Source organism: Vicugna pacos, chromosome 16 (genome assembly GCF_048564905.1).
Source record: "Vicugna pacos chromosome 16, VicPac4, whole genome shotgun sequence".
NCBI lineage: Eukaryota > Metazoa > Chordata > Mammalia > Artiodactyla > Camelidae > Vicugna > Vicugna pacos.
This window is the reverse complement of record NC_133002.1, coordinates 13,856,456-13,875,102: the sequence shown is the minus strand read 5'-3', so window position 1 is coordinate 13,875,102 and position 18,647 is coordinate 13,856,456. Positions and strand designations below refer to the sequence as shown.

Below are 18,647 nucleotides of genomic sequence, written 5' to 3'. Positions count from 1 at the left end.
AACTTTGTAGGGAGAAAAAAAAAGCCATGAAATTGCAAGCAAAACCATTCTTCAACTAAAGGCAGGAAAAGTTATTCTGGATTTATTTCAGTTGAGCTATAAAAGTGAAATAAAACTGCCAAAGCAGAGACTTAAAATGTGCAGAGACTCACTGCCACACTCTGATTTACAGGTATTCTTTATGTATTAACTAAAGATTTATTGTTAACTTCGAAAATGATGAGAAAATAGGGAAGTGGTCCTTAAATACCACAGTCCTGTGAATGTAGAAAAATTTGACACAGCACTGGAGCGAGGATGTAAACAAGGAGCCAACTGAGAGGCTACTGTAATAGTCCGATGAAGAGGTGATGGTGGCTGGGACCAGGGTGGTCACAGTAGAGACGGTACAAAGCATCTGAATTCTGGATATATTCTGAAGGTGGAATGGACACAATTTTCTAAGAGACTGGATGGGAGTGTGAGATGAAGAGCCCATTAATTCTTATTTGCCCCTTTCTGTGTAACAGAGAAGAGAAAGTGAGCGGTCAAGAACTCCAGTGACTTGTGCCAGGGTACACAGCCAGTCAGAAGACAGCACGCATCACACTGTCCAGTATGACATAGGCACTCGTGAAAAATGAGTTTCACTTCCTCTGTGGCAGAGGCAGCTAGACCTCAAGTCCAGTGCTATGTTCAGAATCCTTTCCCATCACTTCCATGAGTTTCATCTCTAAGTGTTTATTTCTACTAATAACGATCAAGTAACGAGCCAGCGAACTAATCAAGAGTACTTCATGGGCTCTCGCTGTTTCCAGCCTTGTGGAAGCAAATGGAAGGGATGTCACCGGTCACAACGACACCATCACCGACAACAAACGCTTACTGACTGGCTGCCAACTCTCAGCTGCTTTTCGTGCGTTATCTCCTTTAATCCTTGTACCAACCCAGTGGGGACTATTACCTCCATTTTACAGATGAGGAAATGGAGGCTCAGCGAAGACAAAACCATCCCTAGAGCCACACAGAGTGAATAGTTTAGCCAGTACTGGGAAACAGCTCATCTTAGAAAATATGATCCTGTGTCAAAAGATCTTATGAAAGACATTCATCTTCTCGGCAAGAAATGATCACTGAATACTCCATGAGGGGGCATAAATAACGTGGTCTCTCTTTTGTGCTCTGGAAATCAAAAAAAAAAGGGGAGAGATTGATCTTGAATGTAAGTTTGATTTTGAAATATGGGCAGTATTTAGACAGAACGAGATGAAAGGAGAGGGACTCCTAGATGGTGGCAGTGCAGCACTGTCTGATGAGAGGCCCAGTGGTTGAAACGGATGCTGCTGCGAGGGGTCAGGGAGAGGCTGGCCTGGCTGGATTAAAAGGTCCAGACTGAGAAGTGGTGGCATAAGTGGGCTATACCTCCACTTCCCAGCCTACCTGACGATAACCACAAATTTCTTGGAGAAATCTTGTGTTCCCTATTGATGGAGGGTAGAGGCCCATTTAAGGCTTTTTAGGTACTCACTATTAGGGAACTCTCATTCCATATCATAAAAAAAATACTAAAATGCACTCATATCTCACATTAAATGCAATTTATATATAACTATACACTTTACAATGTCCCCAATATAGTCTCAGATTCACTGGGCCCTAAGCCAAGAGATGCTACCTTCCAAAGGGAGGTATGAGATGGCTGCATAGAACTAATGAAAGAAGTGCTTTGACTCAAACCTTTCCCCTGCAATGAGGGTATCAAAGAGTCAGGACACCGAAGACGAAGAGAGAATTTTTAGTGAGAATTGCTGGTGAGTCCCGCCCACTGTGCCTTTGAGGGAGGAAGTGGGGCATCGGCCCTTTCCACATCAGGTCTAGAGAGAGAGCTTCACAGAGACTACTCAGCTTAAATGTTTCCCCCACAATTTGAGTGACACAGTGGACTGGGGTCTAGCTTACACCCCACAAATCGACATGCTGAGAACAGCTGGCTAGTCCCCCGATGGTGGAACGAGGGGCAGTTCACCGCGTGGGTGGCTGGCGCTCTCAGCGCCTGTCTGGAGAAGGGAGGCACAGATGTCTCCCGTGGAGCGGAGGGGAGCTGTGCACACAACACACCTAACATAGGTTGTCTTAGTCCCTGACCAACAAGTGATCCATGTGAAAGGTGAACAGCTAGACTCTCAGGAGAAGGAGGAGAAAGCATCCTGCAGGGGAGAGACCCAGTGACTGGCGGGAGGTCTCCAAAGAGCCTGTGTGCACATCCTGATAGACGGTCAGCTTTCCAGTCCTTCTCTGATGCCACGAGTCTGTCTGCCCCCTTTACTGCCTTTCTTCCTTAGCCCCTCAGTCATGGTCACCCAAATGGGAAGGAAGGTTAGTTGGCAAAACTCTAAAAGGAAGAAGTAGTAACCACATGCTCCCCCAACACACAGAATAAACTTAAGGGAAACAAACAAACAAACCCCTGCCCTAAATACATCTTGAGTCATGGCTGTGCCCTGAACGGTCATGTATATACGCTGAGATTAACTGACACACAGTTACATGGTGGTGACAACCGGATACTTGCCAAATCTGATTTTGTAGATTTTTTCTTATATCTTGGAGACCATGTCTTATTGTAGCCTCATATCTTAAACATTTTCATAGGGCTTTAAAAGGCTGGTGCGTCCTTTGGTACATAATGGGTGAAATGACCATCGGGTGCACAGCTGGAAGATCTCTGGGCTTGGATTTGGAAGAGGTGAGTTAAGTCTGGCTCTAATATTGAGGCCTGTGACTCTGGGTGAGTCAGTTCTCCTCTGGGCCCTGGCTTTCTCACTTGTGAAGCGGGGAGGCTGGACCGGTTGGCCTCTCCTGTCCTGATCGGTTCTCAGACTCACCTCTCTGGGATTTCATTGGTAGCCCGTGGACCCTGACATATAATCAGCTTAAATAAATGTTTGTTTGCTTAATGACTAAACCAGTGACAGCTGGATCCCAGCCAAGTCCTCCTGACTTGGCCCTGTATCTCTTTGGAACACGAGGGTCCTGGGATGCCTCCGGGTCAGGGGAGACTGCTCCTCCCCAGGGGCGAGCAGGCACCCAGACGTTCCTCCTACCTTGTTGAGGGTGTTGAGGGCTGCCTGGGCTGCTGTGAGCGCCGGCTCTGCCTTGGCCAGGTCTTCCTCACAGTCCTTCTGCTTCTGCTTCACCTCCAGCATGATGAGGGCCACCTTCCGCTCTTCCTCGTCTGCCACGGCTTTCTCTCTGCTCACCTTGTCAGTCTCTACACCCACCACCTGAATCAGCTTGTCTGCATCTTCATTCTTCTGCTTCAGCTCCACTTGCTGTGTGGCCAGCTTGGCTTTCAGATCATCCACCTGCAGCAGAGAAGCAGCGGGTTTACTGAGGGTAGAGGGACTTCAGATGTGACAGTGGGGATCTGACCCTGCAGAGCAGAGAAAAATGCCAACTCTTGATGTGAAGGTGCAAAGCTGAGCTCTCAGCTGGGACCAAGCTCCCTGACCTGGGGAAGGAAAGGAACACTGGGCTCCCTCTTCCTCTCCCCTTTGCAGTCAATGTGCTGGAACAGTTTAAGCAGCATCTGCCCCATCTTTCTCCTTGCTGCCCACATGACTTAGACTGCTGCTTACCGAGTTGGGTGCCTATGTTTTATAAAACTTCATATGCCTAGCATAATACTCTGCACACAGTAGGTCCTTAATGAAAATCATTCATTCTTTAATTGAAATTGGCCAGTGTGGAATGTACCAAGGATTTAGCAAGCTACAAAAAGGGAGTGTTTACTGTGCATCCTGAAAGATGGAATGTATGAACAGGCAGTGGCCAGACCATATCCAGGTAGAACTCTGACCCACAACCTGCAGCAGCCTGCCCTGGAAACTAGCTCAGGAAGCCCGCCTGCTGCAAGTCATGCTTGTAGGCTGTTACTGTCTAGATAACAGTCAAGGAAGACAAACAAGACCTCTGTAACAATCAGCCCCAAAATGGCCAGGACTTGATTAATAGCTGACAATTTTCTTAATTTTGTCCCTGCTTCCAACTTAGGACCAATGAGACAAAGTCAAATACACACCCTCCATCTGAGAACAGTCTTTCTTCGCACCATAAGGCTCTCCCACTCCTCTGCCTGCTTTCTGTCTCTGCTAAAGCGCGAAGCATGGTGGCGGACTCCCTTGTGACAGCAAGCTCTGAATAAGCTTATGTTAGTTCTCACTTGGTTGGTCTTGGTCTATTTCCACAGTCCTTTCGGGAAGCAGGTGGCCAGGCTGAAGTGTGACAGCAAGGATTCCAGTAATCCGGGCCAGCGGGGCTCCCCCTTGCCTCCATATTCCCGTGCAGTTGGAGGCAGTAATGGAGCCATGGGAATACAACCTTCTACTCCCTGATTGGTTGAGGAGAGACCAGCAGTTTTCTGTGTGTTCAGTACAGGGTGGTGGTTCTCAGAGTGGGGTCCCTGGACCAGCAGCACTGGCATCACCTGGGTACTTGTTAGAGACGCAAATTCTCAGGCCCAGTCTGGACCTACTGAATCAGAAGTTCTGGAGGTGGGGACCTGCAATCTCTGTTTTAACAGGCCCTCTGCGTGGCTCTGATGCCTGCCGAGCTTGGAGAATTGCTGGCCTAGTGTCATGGCCCTTTCACGTGCAAAGACGACACTCAGGTCTATTTATTTCTGGAAAGTAAAAAAAGCCAATTGTATTTGCAATGTGGCCCATAAACTTTACATTCCAGAATGACCTCTTGTCTCTCATTTTTCCGAAGTCGATTTCACGTAACAGCCGAAGATTCAGAGCTCCTGGAACACGTCAAACAGACTCAAGCGCTTTATGATGCAAAATGCATAAGGGGAAAAATAAAGCGGAGGCTTAGACGCTGCTGCTAATTCCCTTTTCGTGGCAGATCAAAAGAAAAGAAAATGAAGGCGGAAAAAAAAAGAATGCTCTTTAATTTTGTGTATTCATAGAAACTGGAGACTTTGCATTAACCTCAGATGGAGGCCTGCTCCCTAGGACGCATCTTATATGCCCATGTTGGAAGGTTAATCCATTTCCATCTCCCTTGTTCAGCTGCAGAGAGTTATTTCTACAAGGACAAAGATGCAATTGTAAATCAAAATGATTGAACCACATAATCACTCCAGTCAGCAAACACACCAGTAACTTTTTGTTCCTTTTTAAATCTTGGGAGATTTGAGAAAATTGAAGTGGGTTTTTTCCCTTTTGGTTGGTATTGTCGTTTGTTTTATCGATTGCGGATACGGCATGACCTCGGGCCCAAGGTGACTAATCACCAGCTCTGTGAATGGGGCTTTATAGCTCTTAAGCGGTGACATGGAGTGACATGAGGGTCCTGCCCGCCAGACGCAGGCTACAGAGAAGCCACAGCTCAGGTTCATTTTATGGCTTTTCTGCAATAGAACAGGAAACTGAAATAGGTCACTTTAAATTCTTCTCTCCTCTTTTCTCCTTATTCAGAGCATTCAAGCCACCCTCTGTGTCTCTTCTTGTTTAGACACTCCCACACCTGGGTAGGAGGAGCGAAAGGGCAAGTTCCACAGCACTGCAGAGGCCCTTTCCCTCGGCCTGTTCATGCTGGCCCCATGAACACTGACCAGGGGAGGATGCTGACTGGGTGGGTGGGTGGAGGACGTTAGGATGGTGATGGGAGACCCTCCCTCCTTCAATGCCCAGGCACGTGATGCTACAGAGAGAGGCCAAGCTTCCCAGGACCTTCCACCGAGGGCTCCAGAAGGAGGAGAAGGAATCCGGGATAATCAATAGCCCAAAAAATACTGCACTGAGGGCTGGAGGCCTAGAGACAGCCTCCTTCTTGACTTGGAATCCATATAGTTGCCCGCACTCTCTGATATGTATTTGGACTTCAAGCAGGCTTTCCTCTTAGACATAGATGTTTTCCATCTATAGTAAACGTATGTTATGTTTTCCTGCCTGATAATAGTAATAAAAACAAACTATGTTCTGGTAATCTAGTTTGCTTTTCCTTTGGAGACCTCCCCTTCCCAAGTCTCTGTATTCCAGGTAGGCTGCCTGGTGGTGGTTATGGATCCTGGCTTGGCCAAGGAGAATGTTCGCGTCATGGAGATTGGTTCAGCTACGGGCAAACCAATGATCCAAGGAGGCCAATCAGGGCCAGCCCAGGAACTTGGCTGAAAACCCCAGGAAGGAAGCACTCCTTTTACACTGGAGTTACAAAGCAGACGGAACACTAGCCTGAGATTTCAGAGCCACGGGGCTGCCTGCCTGAGCAGGGACATCTAGTGAGTATCAAACTCCAGCCCTGTCCAAAATAAAAGCTAACCCACACTTTTCAATTACATGAATCAATTCATTTCTTTTTATTTTGTTTTGTCTAAACCAACTTTAGCTGGATTTTGGTTAGTTGTCATCAAAAAAATGCTGATAAGTATGTTATATAATGTAATCTCAAAATTTTCTCTCCCCTTCTCCACCCTTCTCCTTCTCTCCCTTCCTGTCCATTTCATCTTTTCATTTTTTCCCTTTTGTTGCGTGAATTTGAGTTAGTTTTTTTTTCACTTGCAGCCAAAAGGGTCCTGATAAATGCATCATCATAAATTATTAACTGCCAACTTCAGGTAAGTTTGGTGGTCTGAGGGTGTTTTAAACCTCAAGATAAACTGGATTTAAAAGTTTCCAGATTGAGATTTGTGGATTAAATCCTACATGCAGAGAGTTGGCAGTGGCCTATAGGCCTTCTACGAATATTTCTTCAACAGCCCCCCTCTGCATGAACACACCTGAGTTACATACAGAGGTGTGGACGTCAGTGAGAGCTGAAGACAGACCCCAGTCAGTGCAGGGCTCTGACCACATCAAGAGAGAGAACTGACTGCCCTCCAGAGACTTGCGTTTTTAACCTGAAGTGATCAAGTCAACCTAAAATGTAAGATTAAGAGCTTTCTACTCTTAAATGAAAAAAGACAGAGCCACAGCTAAGTTAAATTCAGTTACAGAAAAACAGTTACATTCCTGACCATCTGAGTCAAAGCATGAAATTGTAAGTCTAAAATTTATTAAACGTTAGATTATCATACAATTGTTACTTATTGCCATTATTGTACTTCTCACACTACTGTCATTGCTAGAGAAGTGCAGGGTCTGTCGGAGCCTGCACCCTGAGATTCATCTAGCCTCAGCTGCCACAATTGGGTTGAAGGATACTGACCATATAATTCATGTCATCACCCTTACACCAAGATGATGGTGACGTACTTGAGTCCTCATCTACCAAAGGAATAATTCCCCAGACGAAGGGTGTGTATCAAAGCTGGGCACCCCAGATACCATTTTTACCAGAACAATCGTCATTATAACCATGAATAAGTTTGGCATATACATCATGGAACAGTATTTGCAAAAGACCCATTCTCCACCCCTCTCTGAGCTTGTAGGTGATTTTAGAACTTGTTCATTTGTTTACTTGCCTATCCACCGATCATCCACCCATCTGTCGATTTATAGAACACCTACTATGTGCCAGTAAATCCTGATTTCTGTCCTTGAGGGACTGGTTAACAGTCTGGCACGATATACGCAAGAGAAGAAACACAGTCCGAGGATGGAAGCCTAGAGAAGGGAATGCGTAACTGCCCAGAGCTTAGCAAGGGCTTCTGGGCAGGGGCAGCACATTCTTCTCGGTCAGGACAGTGACAAGCTGACAAGGTGGGGGCACATGTAAAGACACAGGATGTAAGCAAGCAGTGGAGTTCAGGGGAACTTCTAATGGTTAGTACTGACGGACTTCAGGGGCCAGTGCAGAAGGAAAGAGGGGGGAATGGAGCTATATGCAGGGACACAGTTTAGAAGGTTCAGAGGGCCGGAAGTGCAGCGTCTAAATCACTAAGGAGAGCCCTTGGACTCGTGGTTTGAACAAGACCACTTGCTCTAAGAGCAGGAGAGAGGTCTGTCTGGAGCTGTGCTGCCTAGCTTAGTAGTCACAAGCCACACGTGGTTAATGAGCACTTAAAAGGTGGCTTACAATTCTACTTTGTCCCCGACTGTATCCTGGCAGTATCTAGACTGCAAGCGCTTACAGCGTGGCCTATCCCAGCTGAGGTGTGTTGTGAGTGTAATCATACACACGAGTTTTTGAAGCCTTGCAGAAGAAAACGGTAAATATAAAACCATATTTATATTTAAAGTATATAGGTATATAAAGGTAAATATAAAAGTTATTAATAGCTTTTTTACATCAATTACATGTTTACATGATAATATTTTGGATAGACTGGGTTAAATAACATATATTTTAAAAAACATATGATAAAATTATATACTCTTAAAATACATAATTAAAATAAAATTGATCTATTTCACTTTTTTGAATGCAGCTACTAGAAACCATTTTTAAATCTGCATCTATGACTTGCAGGATTTTTGATTGGCTAGTGCTGGTCTGGATGCTGCCAAAATATAGTCAGGGAGACTAAGCAGAATGCTATTCATTCATTCATTTCTTCAGCAAATACTTAATGAGTGTCTGCTCTGTCCAGGCACTGTTTCCGGCATTTGGGATAAATCAGCAAACAAAACAGATAAGGGCTCCTTCTCTTACAGAGCTTGTATCCGAAAGAAGGGTACAGGCAGCAAAGATAAATGTAACAAATCAGCGCATTATATGTTAGGTGGGGATGCTATGGGAAAAGATACAGGAGAGCAGAACAGGGCATCGGGAGTGGTACAGGGCTGCAATTTAATACAGGGCCATCAGGGCAGGATTCATTGGGAAGGTGACATTTGAACAAAAAATTGAAGGAGAAGAGGAGTTTAAGCCCTGGGGATAGTAGGGAAGAGCATCTCAGGGAGAGGGAACAGCTGAGGGGAAGGCCCGGTGTGCTTATGGAAAGAGCAAGAAGCAGTGGGGTTACGAGAGCAGCATCACAGGGCAGGGGCCGCAGGAGATGAGGTCTGAGAGTCAGCAGGACAGGGCTGGGGAGGAGCCTTAGAAGTCACTGTTATGAGGGAAAGAGGGGCCATCTCAGGGTTTTGAGCAAACAAGTGACATGATGTGTGCTTTAAGCTGATCACTCTGGCTGTGCAGTCGATGACAGACCACAGAAGGCAGAAGCAGAGGTGGACAAACCAGTCAGGAGGGCACCGAGGCTGCCTGGGTAGAAGATGTCAGTGGCTCAGATTAAGGTGTAGGGGTGCAAGGCACTGGGATTCTGGGCATGTTGGAAGGTAGAGCCAACAGTGATTTTCTGGTAGACCAGGTGCAGGCTGTGAGAGGAAGAGAGGAAGGAAAGGAGTCCAGGATGACCTCAAGGACGTGGGCTGATGGGTCATGCAAGAGGTTGTGGGTGAAGTGGGCCCGGGGTGGGGGAGACACTTGAGAGTTCAATTTATTGACAAAATCCAGGTAAGAAGTATCTAAAATGGGGGACACAGCAAGAGGAGTACATTTGAGAGATACCTGGAGAACACACAGAATGTGGGAGTGAGGGAGGGACAGGAGTCAGGAGTCTGAGATAATGCTGCAGTTTCCAGGCTGGGTACCTGGGTGGATAGAAGTATTACTCACTGAAGCAGAGAAAACAAAAGAAGAAATGGAAACTGATGCCAGGACTTGGGATGATTCTTCGCTGACCATGTGCAGACAGAGCTGGATTCACCTACCGGTACAACCAGGCTTCTCCTGGTCAAGTAGAGACTGCCTGGAAAAGGAAAACACGCTGTCTTCATTGTCTGCTACAGACTCAGGGTCTGTACAAGAGGGGATCCTGGTGCTGCTCTGAGTGTCAAGAATTGCATGCTCCCCAGCAATGGTCCTCTACACAGACTGGTCATTGATTCCCAGAGGATAAAGGGGTAGGAGGCAGAGCAGGGGCTGGTGGGGATACAGAATGTTCTGAGGGCACTGCAGGTGGGGGAAACCAGAAGAGGAAGAGGTGAGAGGTGTTAACAAATCTGTAATGCTGCATTCTCGGATTCTCAATGCTGGGTTTAGAAGTCCAGAGACTGAGAGAACAAGAAAGGGGCTGGGGCAAGAAGATGCTACCTTTCTCTAGCCAACGTGTACACCGGGTAAGCTGCTAGGACCTGGACTGGGATCTGTGACCCTCCACCTGCCCTGACTGTGGCTCTAAGAAGGGCTGGCCATGACGCTGCTGGGAAGAGGGGAGCATCACGGACAGCTGTCACGTGCCACTTGCTGACGAGCATCGAGTGTGAACAGACCTCACCATGCCTGGAGGTAAAGACAAAAAAGTCTTCACAGAAATACAGAACAAGGAAAGGAATCGCATCTAGAAGACGGAGAAGAACAACATGGCTCTGAAAATGCCCCATCCCTGGATCTAGAAAAAATGTCGAGAAAGCTGTTTGGCACCATCAGTAGACTGGTTTCTGTGATACAACTGCAGAAAAATAGGCTGAAATAAAAAAGCAATGTTGGAAAGGGACAACGATGAGATGAGGAGGGCTGTCGGGGTATTAAAAATGCAGCAGCATAATTAAAGTCTTCATTGGACGCATACGAAGCAGAAGCAGCATTGCACACGATGAGATTAGTATTGTTGAGAATAAACCTGAAAAGCTCCCCCAGAATGCAGAGAAAAAGGCCAGAGGGATGAAAGCCATGAGTAGGCGATAACAGATGTGGGGCACAAGGAAGCCATCCAGCGCACCATTTCTCCTGGAGGAGGTGCCCGACCAGATGAACAAAACCTGACAGAAGAAAGACTTCCCAAGCAGGAGAAATTCTATGTGTACAGACTGCAGGGGCTCACTGCATCCCACTGAGCCATGTGAAATCCTTTAGCTATGTGACATCTACGAATCTAGAAACAGAAGTGGGGAGAAAGGACTGGTCAGGAGGAGGAAGTTCAACAGAGCTGCTCCAAAGGCAGAGCTCTGAGAAAGCGACAGTAAATGAGAGGCTTAGAAATCTAAGGGACATGTGACATCCAATTTTAGTTTGTGTAAATGCATGAAATTTCACTACCTTAATAAGAGGCTGGCTCTGCTGCTGGCAAACAGAGCACCAGAAGGGGCCATCCAGGGACCAGCAGCATTTGATGGGCAGGGGCAGGGGCAGAGAAGGTGCTAGACTTGTCCCCAGTTCTCAAGGAAGCATAGTAAGGTGGACTCAACTCACGTGGAAGAGTAAGTAGAAAAGCACAACAAGGGCAGGATGACAGGCCTTCTGCTGATGGCCAGCCACTCAGGAACACAGGAGGAAGCAAGTGGGAGGAGACAGATTAGCTTAAGAAATTAGGCTCCAGGGGCTCTCTGACAGATAACATCCATGGTAACACACAAGAAACAAAAGAAAATTGGGATGACCTTGCAATCGCCTCTCCCAACCATTCACCTCTTTGGGCTCCAAAGGTGAAAGGACTCAGGCTTGGAGAGAAGAGAAGGAAAGGAGAGAAGAGGGAAGAGACGATGAAGAGGAGAAGAGAAGGCAGACGGATGTCACGGGGTCCCTGCGTGGGTGAGAGGGAGCCACCGCACTGGAGCTGAGGGTGTGCCCTTTGGCTCCCGAGCTCAGCCCATCCCTGGTCCACTGAACCGGGGCCTCTGGGGGAGCGCGCTGTGCTCGGAGCAGCTGTGACCCCGCCGACCCGGGGCTGTGACCCCACGGTCCCCAGGCCGTGACCCCGCGGTCCCGTGGCTGTGACCCTGCGGTCCTGGGCGGAGGCCCGCGGGCCCGCTCACCTGGGTGGCGGTGCCGTGGAGCTTGCACAGCCCGCTCTCCAGCCGCTGGGTTCTGCCCTCAAGCTGCCGCCGCTTCCCGTGCAGCAGGCTCTGGTAGAGTCTGATGAACTCCAGGAACGACTTGGGGGTCGTGTAGTTGTAGCGCTGCTCATTGCTCAGGTAGGACTGGGAGGTCTGGTTGACGCTTGTGTGCACAAAAGCCATGAACTTGCTAATGGACGGCTTGACGGTGGGCTAAGAGCAAAGAGCAGGGAATGAGGAGGTCACCCCTCCGTGCAGACTGGAGGTGACAACCACCCAGCTTGCCCTCACCATGTGGAAAGCTATGCTCCAATGATCCCAAAGTGCCGGGTGTGGGGACCCCCGTACCCTGAGGCAGAGGGGGTCCTGAGGGCGCCTCCTCCCTCTCACCTCAATGCCCTCCAAGCTCTGCAGGAAGCGGAGGCTGACCGACTCCAGCGCCTGCTGTGGCCACTCGTGGAACCAGTCGATGGCCATGCAGTTCACGATGGCGGGGAACTTCCTGCTGCGGACCCTCAGTTTGTTCCCCACAGGGGAGAAGCAGAGAGTCACCTGAGAAGACAGCAGGGTGGGGAGCGCCAAGAAGGTATCAAAGAAGTACTTACAGAGACACAGCATGGCTTTGGATTCCTTATTTGCCAGAAAATTGGGAAGCACATCATTGGAGACAAAAATCTGTAAATGCTAGCTGGCCTCTCTAGCCAAGAGAGCAGAGATGCTGGGACTGTGCGAAGGGAGAGGGAGCCCACTGCCCACGAAGCATGGGAGAAGGGCATCCCTGCACAGGGGCTCAGGCTGAGAAGGGCACTGCCCCCTTGCCACCCACGCCCCAGACAATCGATACAGATGGCTGTGGCCAGAATACTCAGAGAAGCCCCCATGTGCCATCTCCGGCCCTGCCTCCCCTGGCGGCAAGTCCTCCTGTACCTTCAGCTGTCGTCGGACCCGATCTATAAAGAACTTCCAGCAGTTCTCTGTGTTGTCAACCAGCCCTCGGCTCTTGACTTCGTTCCTCACGTTGCTTATGATGTTTTCCACTTCATCGTCAGAGTAGAGCTCTGGGATCTCTCCTGCGGAGAAACAGAGCATGGATGGGCAGCTGCGGCATCTCTGCAGGGTGCTGTTGGGCCCGAGAGGTCACCTAAACTTGGCACACAGGGCCTTTGGGTTTTAGGCTGTGTTCCACCACTCTTGCTGCTGGAACTGGACAGACACCGTATCTACTCCAAACCCTGGGCAGGGCAATGAGACGGGGTGAACGGAACAGGGTGGATGGCGCCCTCTTGTCCTGGGTCAGCAGCTGTAGCACAAGTGCTTTCACCTGTCTTTGGCTTAAAGAATTTATTTATTAACTACTTTAGCAGAAATTGTGCTCCCGAGGAGCTTAACATTTAGCAGGAAAAATAAGTTAGATATAAAATGGCTACAAGGGCATGGGTGAAAGGTCCATGAGAAAAATACAGGTAAGTCCACATATTTAAGAAGAACAAGCCTCACTTTCTTTTCGAGAAGGAAGGGAGATAGCAGGGATGGCTTCACTGGATTTAGTGTAAGTATGACATTTTAAATCGGTGGGGAAGAGGAACTAGTCAATACATGGTATTAGGGAAGCGAGGATCTGAATAAAAATTATGGTTGGATCCTTATATTCTCTGTACACTAGGATAAATTACAAATGGATCAGTGATTTAACTATAAAAAATAAAAATGAGGGAAATACTTTTATAACTGCTGAGTGGGGAAGTACTAACTATAACTCAAAACAGATATCTTTTGAAGACAGGTAAATTTGACCTGTATAAATTGACAAATTATATATAAAAATATAAATATATATTTTACATAAAAATAAAAAATTGCATGGTGAAAACACCATAGGCAAAATATAACAACAACAGTGAAACCCAAAGAACCAATTAAGAAAATATGAGGATGTGGAGGAGAGGGAGCCCTCGTACACTGCTGGTAGGAATGTAAACTGGTACAGCCACCATGGAAGACAGTATGGAGGTTCCTCAAGAAGTTAAAAGCAAAACTACCATATGATCCCACAATCCCACTTCTGGGTATATACCTGAAGTAAACAAAACCATTATCTTGAGACACCTGCACTCCCATGTTCACTGCAGCATTATTCTCAATAGCCAAGGCTTGAAAACAACCTAAGTGTCAACTGATGGATGAGTGAATCAAAAAAATATGGAATATGATCCAGCCTTAAAAAAGAAGACTATCCTGTCATTTGCAACAGCATGGATGAACCTGGAGAGTATTATGCCAAGTGAAATAAACCGGACAGAGAATGATAAACACTGTGCGGTGTCACCTGTATGGAATTTAAAAGAAAGTCAAACTCATAGAAACAGAGAGCTGAGGTTGGTAAAAGGGTTCAAACTTGTAAGCTGAACAAGGTCTGAGGATCTAATGTATAACATGTGACTATAAAGGGAGTAGAACTAAAATAATCTCACCAAAAAAAAAAAAAAGGGAGGGGGAGGCAGGAAGAAAATATATGTTTAACAGATTATAGTTAAATAGTTAATCTCCTTAATATGTAAAGAACCTTTGCAAAAAAGGAGAAGGGCAATAATTCAATAGTAAATGGGGTGAAGGATACAAAAAGGTCGTTCACAGTATAGAAAATACAATTGTCTCTTAAACATAAAAGCAAATGCTTCACCTCACTTGCAATATCAGAAATGTACACCAAAACTATGTCTAGCTAATATTCTGTTTGTACAAATCAAATTGGCAAACATTAGAACAGACACTCAACCTCACTCATAGTAATAGAAGTGTACTTTGAAACTATGCCTAATTATTATTTTTCACCAGATTGGCAAAATTCTGAAAGCTAGATAAACTAGCATATTAATCAGGCAGTATATAATGGATACATTTTTAAAAATCTGAACTAAATATATAAAAATAAATATATGATGACCAATTAGGGTTTATCCTGGAAGTGTAAGGGTGGTTAAATATTAGAAAAATCTATGAAAACAATTCACTGCATTAAGGGATTAAAGAAGTAAAACAATATGACCGTCAAAACAGATGTGCAAAATTCCTGAAAATTTAGTTTGCCAGCAAACTAGAAATAAATGAGATTTCTCTTAACCTGATAATAGATATCTATCACAGACCCAGAGCAAGCATCATATCTACTGGCAAAACACTAAAATATTCTCTTTCAAATCAGGGGAAAGACAAGCATGACTACTGTTAATGATTTTTATTCAAGATTACACTGAAGTCTTAGACTATGCTAAAAGCCGGGAAAAGAAATAAAATGTATAGGATAGTTAAGGAAATAATAAAGTTATTACTACCAAAATCTAATTTTCTACATAGAAAAATCTAAGAGAATATACACATAAGCAATCAGAGTTCATAAGTGTGTTCAGCAACAAGTTTGCTGGATATAAAAGCAATACTGGAAGTAAAATGGCAATTCTGCACTTCAGCAAAAAGTGTTATTTTAAAAGTTATTTAGAATACCAACAAAAACTATAAGGCAGGCTTTTAATATAAATATATAAAAGATGTGCAAGATTTTGATGTAAAAACTGTAACATACTATATTGAAGGGCATAAATGAAACCCAAAGCGAATGGAGAGAAACACTGTGTTCATGGGTGGATGACTCAGTATTACCAGTATCACAAAGATGCCATTCCAAGAAGAAAAAAGTCAAATTGGGTTTCTTTCTCAGTCCTGACAATCGTATTCTAAAATTTATATGGAAGAGCAAAGGGTAAAGAATGGCCATGATGCTTGTAAAGAATAGGAAGGGGTTTTGCCCTCTCAGATAGCAAGTCTCCTTATAAAGTTATGTTAGTTAAAACAATGTGAAATTGGTACGTGGGTAAATAAATGGAAAAGTGAGTGAAATGCTGAGAAACAGACCCAGATATAAACAGAAAATTCATACTAAAAATCAGTGCGCAGACAAGGAATGAGCAAGTCAGTAAGTGATGTTAGGTAATTCAATACTAATATCAAAAAAATAAAATTAGAACACAATACAAAAACATATTCCAAGTGGATTAAAGACATGAATATGAAACAGTAATATTCCAAAGATAAAATACAAAAGATTATTTGTATGGTGCTGGATAGGACAAAATTTATGAAACACAAAAATCACAAAACATAAGAAGACTAAGTTTTACAACATTTAGACTAAGCAGCACGGCAAAAATCAGATACAGACTTCAAAAAACATTTACAACCCATGTAATGAGCCAAGGGTTAGTATCCAGAATAGACAAAGAACTCTTACAAATCCATAAGAAAAAGACAAAAAACCTAAGAGCCAAAGCGCAAACTATATACAAAGGCAACTAACAGAATATGCATGGCGAATAAACATGTAAAAGATGCTCCAGTGTTGCAAGTAAGAAGGGAAAGGACAAAGGTGAGATTCTATTTCATACTCATTGGCAAACACGGGGATGCCAGATAAACTAAGTGTTGGTGAGGTCAGGAGGAAACAGGTATTCATGCAGAGAGTAAATCTGTACAACCACTTTGGAAGGGCGACTTGGCACGTCATAGTAAAGTTGAAATACACGTACTAGACAATTTAATAATCTATGTTTTGGGCACCTGTTGTAAAGGAGCCCTGGCGTGTACACACCAGAAGTTTCTATTTTGCAGCATTGTTCTTCATTGCCTGGGTGTTTGTTTTATTGCTTTCTGTATCCCAGAATATTTTGTAAAGAAATATAGGAAAACATAAAAGGGAGAAAGTAAACATGGGCGGTGAGAATGTAAAAACTGTGAGGGAGAGTCAGAAATTAAAAGAAGGAACAGACTAGAGCAAAATTCTGAATTAAGAACCAGGCGGTGGGCCCCTAGCTCACACGGAAGAGTTGGCCTTGGAAAAGAGGAACAGTAAGTTAGAGGAAAAGAGAAAACTGCAAAGAAATGGAGACAGACTGGGTGGTATGAAGGTAGTTGTGAGGCTGATACTGAATGACATAAGTTTTCTCAGTGAGAGAGAGGAGACTGAGGGAGGTAAGAATGAAGGAGGCACGGATATAGCTAAAATCTTGGAAACACTGGATGAAGATCTTTACAGAGGTGAAGCTGAATGTAGCTCACTCTTGGATACTCTATGGCTCTCAGAAAAGCGCTCTTCTACTTCCAGAACAAGGCTTTCAGGAAGTATTGAAGCTCTGTGGACCCAAAATCATATACAAGCTCCCCTTTAAAGTTCTCCACAGCCACATGGTTATACTTTCTCCATAACCAACACAGAAATGTTAGCATCATAGAAATCTGAGAGACAGACGAAACCACCGGGGCCACCATGACCCATACTACCCCTCGCGGACTTGGGTGAGGTCCTCCCAGACGCGTGGTTTGGCAAATGGTCTGTAACTAATCACAGGGATGGGAATTATGATTCTGTTCATCACCGAAGCTGCTGCACTTCCTTGAACTACTGTATCTGGAGGAGACTCATGCCAACTTTCCAACAAATTTCTGGTCTTCATAGCCTGACAACACTAATCAGGCCAGGAGTTGGGTAAGAGTTTTATACTAATTAAACTGAATTGTTTAAATGATCAAAATGAAAAAAAAATGAATTATCATGAAAATGATCATTTGCTTTCTTCCCTTAATTGGACAAACTTGATTTAATTTCCATTCATTAAGATAGTTCACAGCATGCATATAAAATGCCCCACGTTACAACTTGTCAAAATCAAGGTCTTACTGATGGGATAACCCATTTCAGCCTTACTGAATAAAAACAGGGGTCAGAGAAAACTGCTGGGAAAACGAAGCGGTATTTAGCCTGTGTTGGGAGTTCAGGAGCTCAGGGACGTTTAAAAATGAGAAATACTCAGATGGAACTGATGTGAGCCATAGTCATACTCATGGGACTGACGGCCTGTAGTGGTCTGATTTCTTTTCTCCTTTGCTCTCTGATAATCTGCATTTTCTTGTCTATAAATAAATAAATACATTGGAGCCCTCCAGCAAGAACTTGAACTCCCTTTGGTCTTAGAACCTTTGCACTAACAGAGTCTGCATTCTTTACCTTTCTGTTATTTGAAATGTGTAGGATTTATATCCTTTGGTGTTTTATGTATAACACGCTGGATATTGAGGAGACAAACTATGATCTCTAGGCTAAACCTGGCCCTCAGCCTCTGCCTGCCAGCTTTTTACAATTTTTAATGGTTGGGAAAATTAAAATAATAATATTTAATGACATGTGCAAATTATATGACATTCAAATTTTACTGTCCATAAATAAAGTTTTATTGGTCACAGCCACACTTATTCATTCAGATATCGTCTATGGCTTTTTTCCCAATACAGTGACAGAGCTGAGTAGCTGTGACAGGAACTGTGTGGTCATCAAAGCTGGAAATATTTGCTTTCTGACCGTTTATAGAAAAAGTGTGCTGAGTCTGGCTTATGTGATCCCTTTAAGTGCCAAGGTATTGAAAACACCCAGGTCACTTAAAGCCTTTTCCCATGTTCTTACAATGGTGGATTTGTCACAAGACTCCCAGGAACCCTTAAGGAGATCACCAGATGGAACCGAGCACCTCTGAACTGGGAGCAAAGCCTGCATTTTCAGGTTTGTTCCTCCAGTTCCTCCTGACAACATTCCTGTCGCTTACTGTGCGATGCAGGTAGTCACGCTGAAAGCAGGAGACTGATCCACCAGAGGGGGTTCTGTGATGTGAACAGAGGCAGAGGCTATTTAAATATCTGAAAAGTTTCCTCCTGAGACCCAAAGCTGGAGAACCCTATTTCTACATCCACGTGCTGAAAGGCTTCATGTGGTCAATAACTTGTCCTAATAGCTGGCAAGTCAGACTAATCACCATCTTCTCTGTGTAGTCCGGGGCTCTCAGAGGCCATGGCTGCTTGGGGGGAAGAGAGTCTGATAGTTAGTTTACAATGGTTCAGTTT

The 18,647-nt window shown here is 44.9% G+C and overlaps 1 protein-coding gene across 5 annotated transcripts in view; it reads right to left on the bottom strand.

Annotated features, from left to right (window-relative positions):
* DNAH9 (dynein axonemal heavy chain 9) overlaps positions 1-18,647 on the bottom strand; it is a 264,304-nt gene that overhangs the window by 70,304 nt on the left and 175,353 nt on the right. For all 5 annotated transcript variants that reach the window (XM_072940756.1, XM_072940754.1, XM_072940753.1 and 2 more), the window contains 4 exons: positions 12,633-12,775; positions 12,096-12,257; positions 11,685-11,918; positions 3,084-3,344 (listed from right to left, as the gene is read on the bottom strand). In XM_072940756.1, the coding sequence (XP_072796857.1) occupies positions 3,084-3,344; positions 11,685-11,918; positions 12,096-12,257; positions 12,633-12,775 (800 nt within the window). The remainder of the gene's footprint in view (positions 1-3,083; positions 3,345-11,684; positions 11,919-12,095; positions 12,258-12,632; positions 12,776-18,647) is intronic.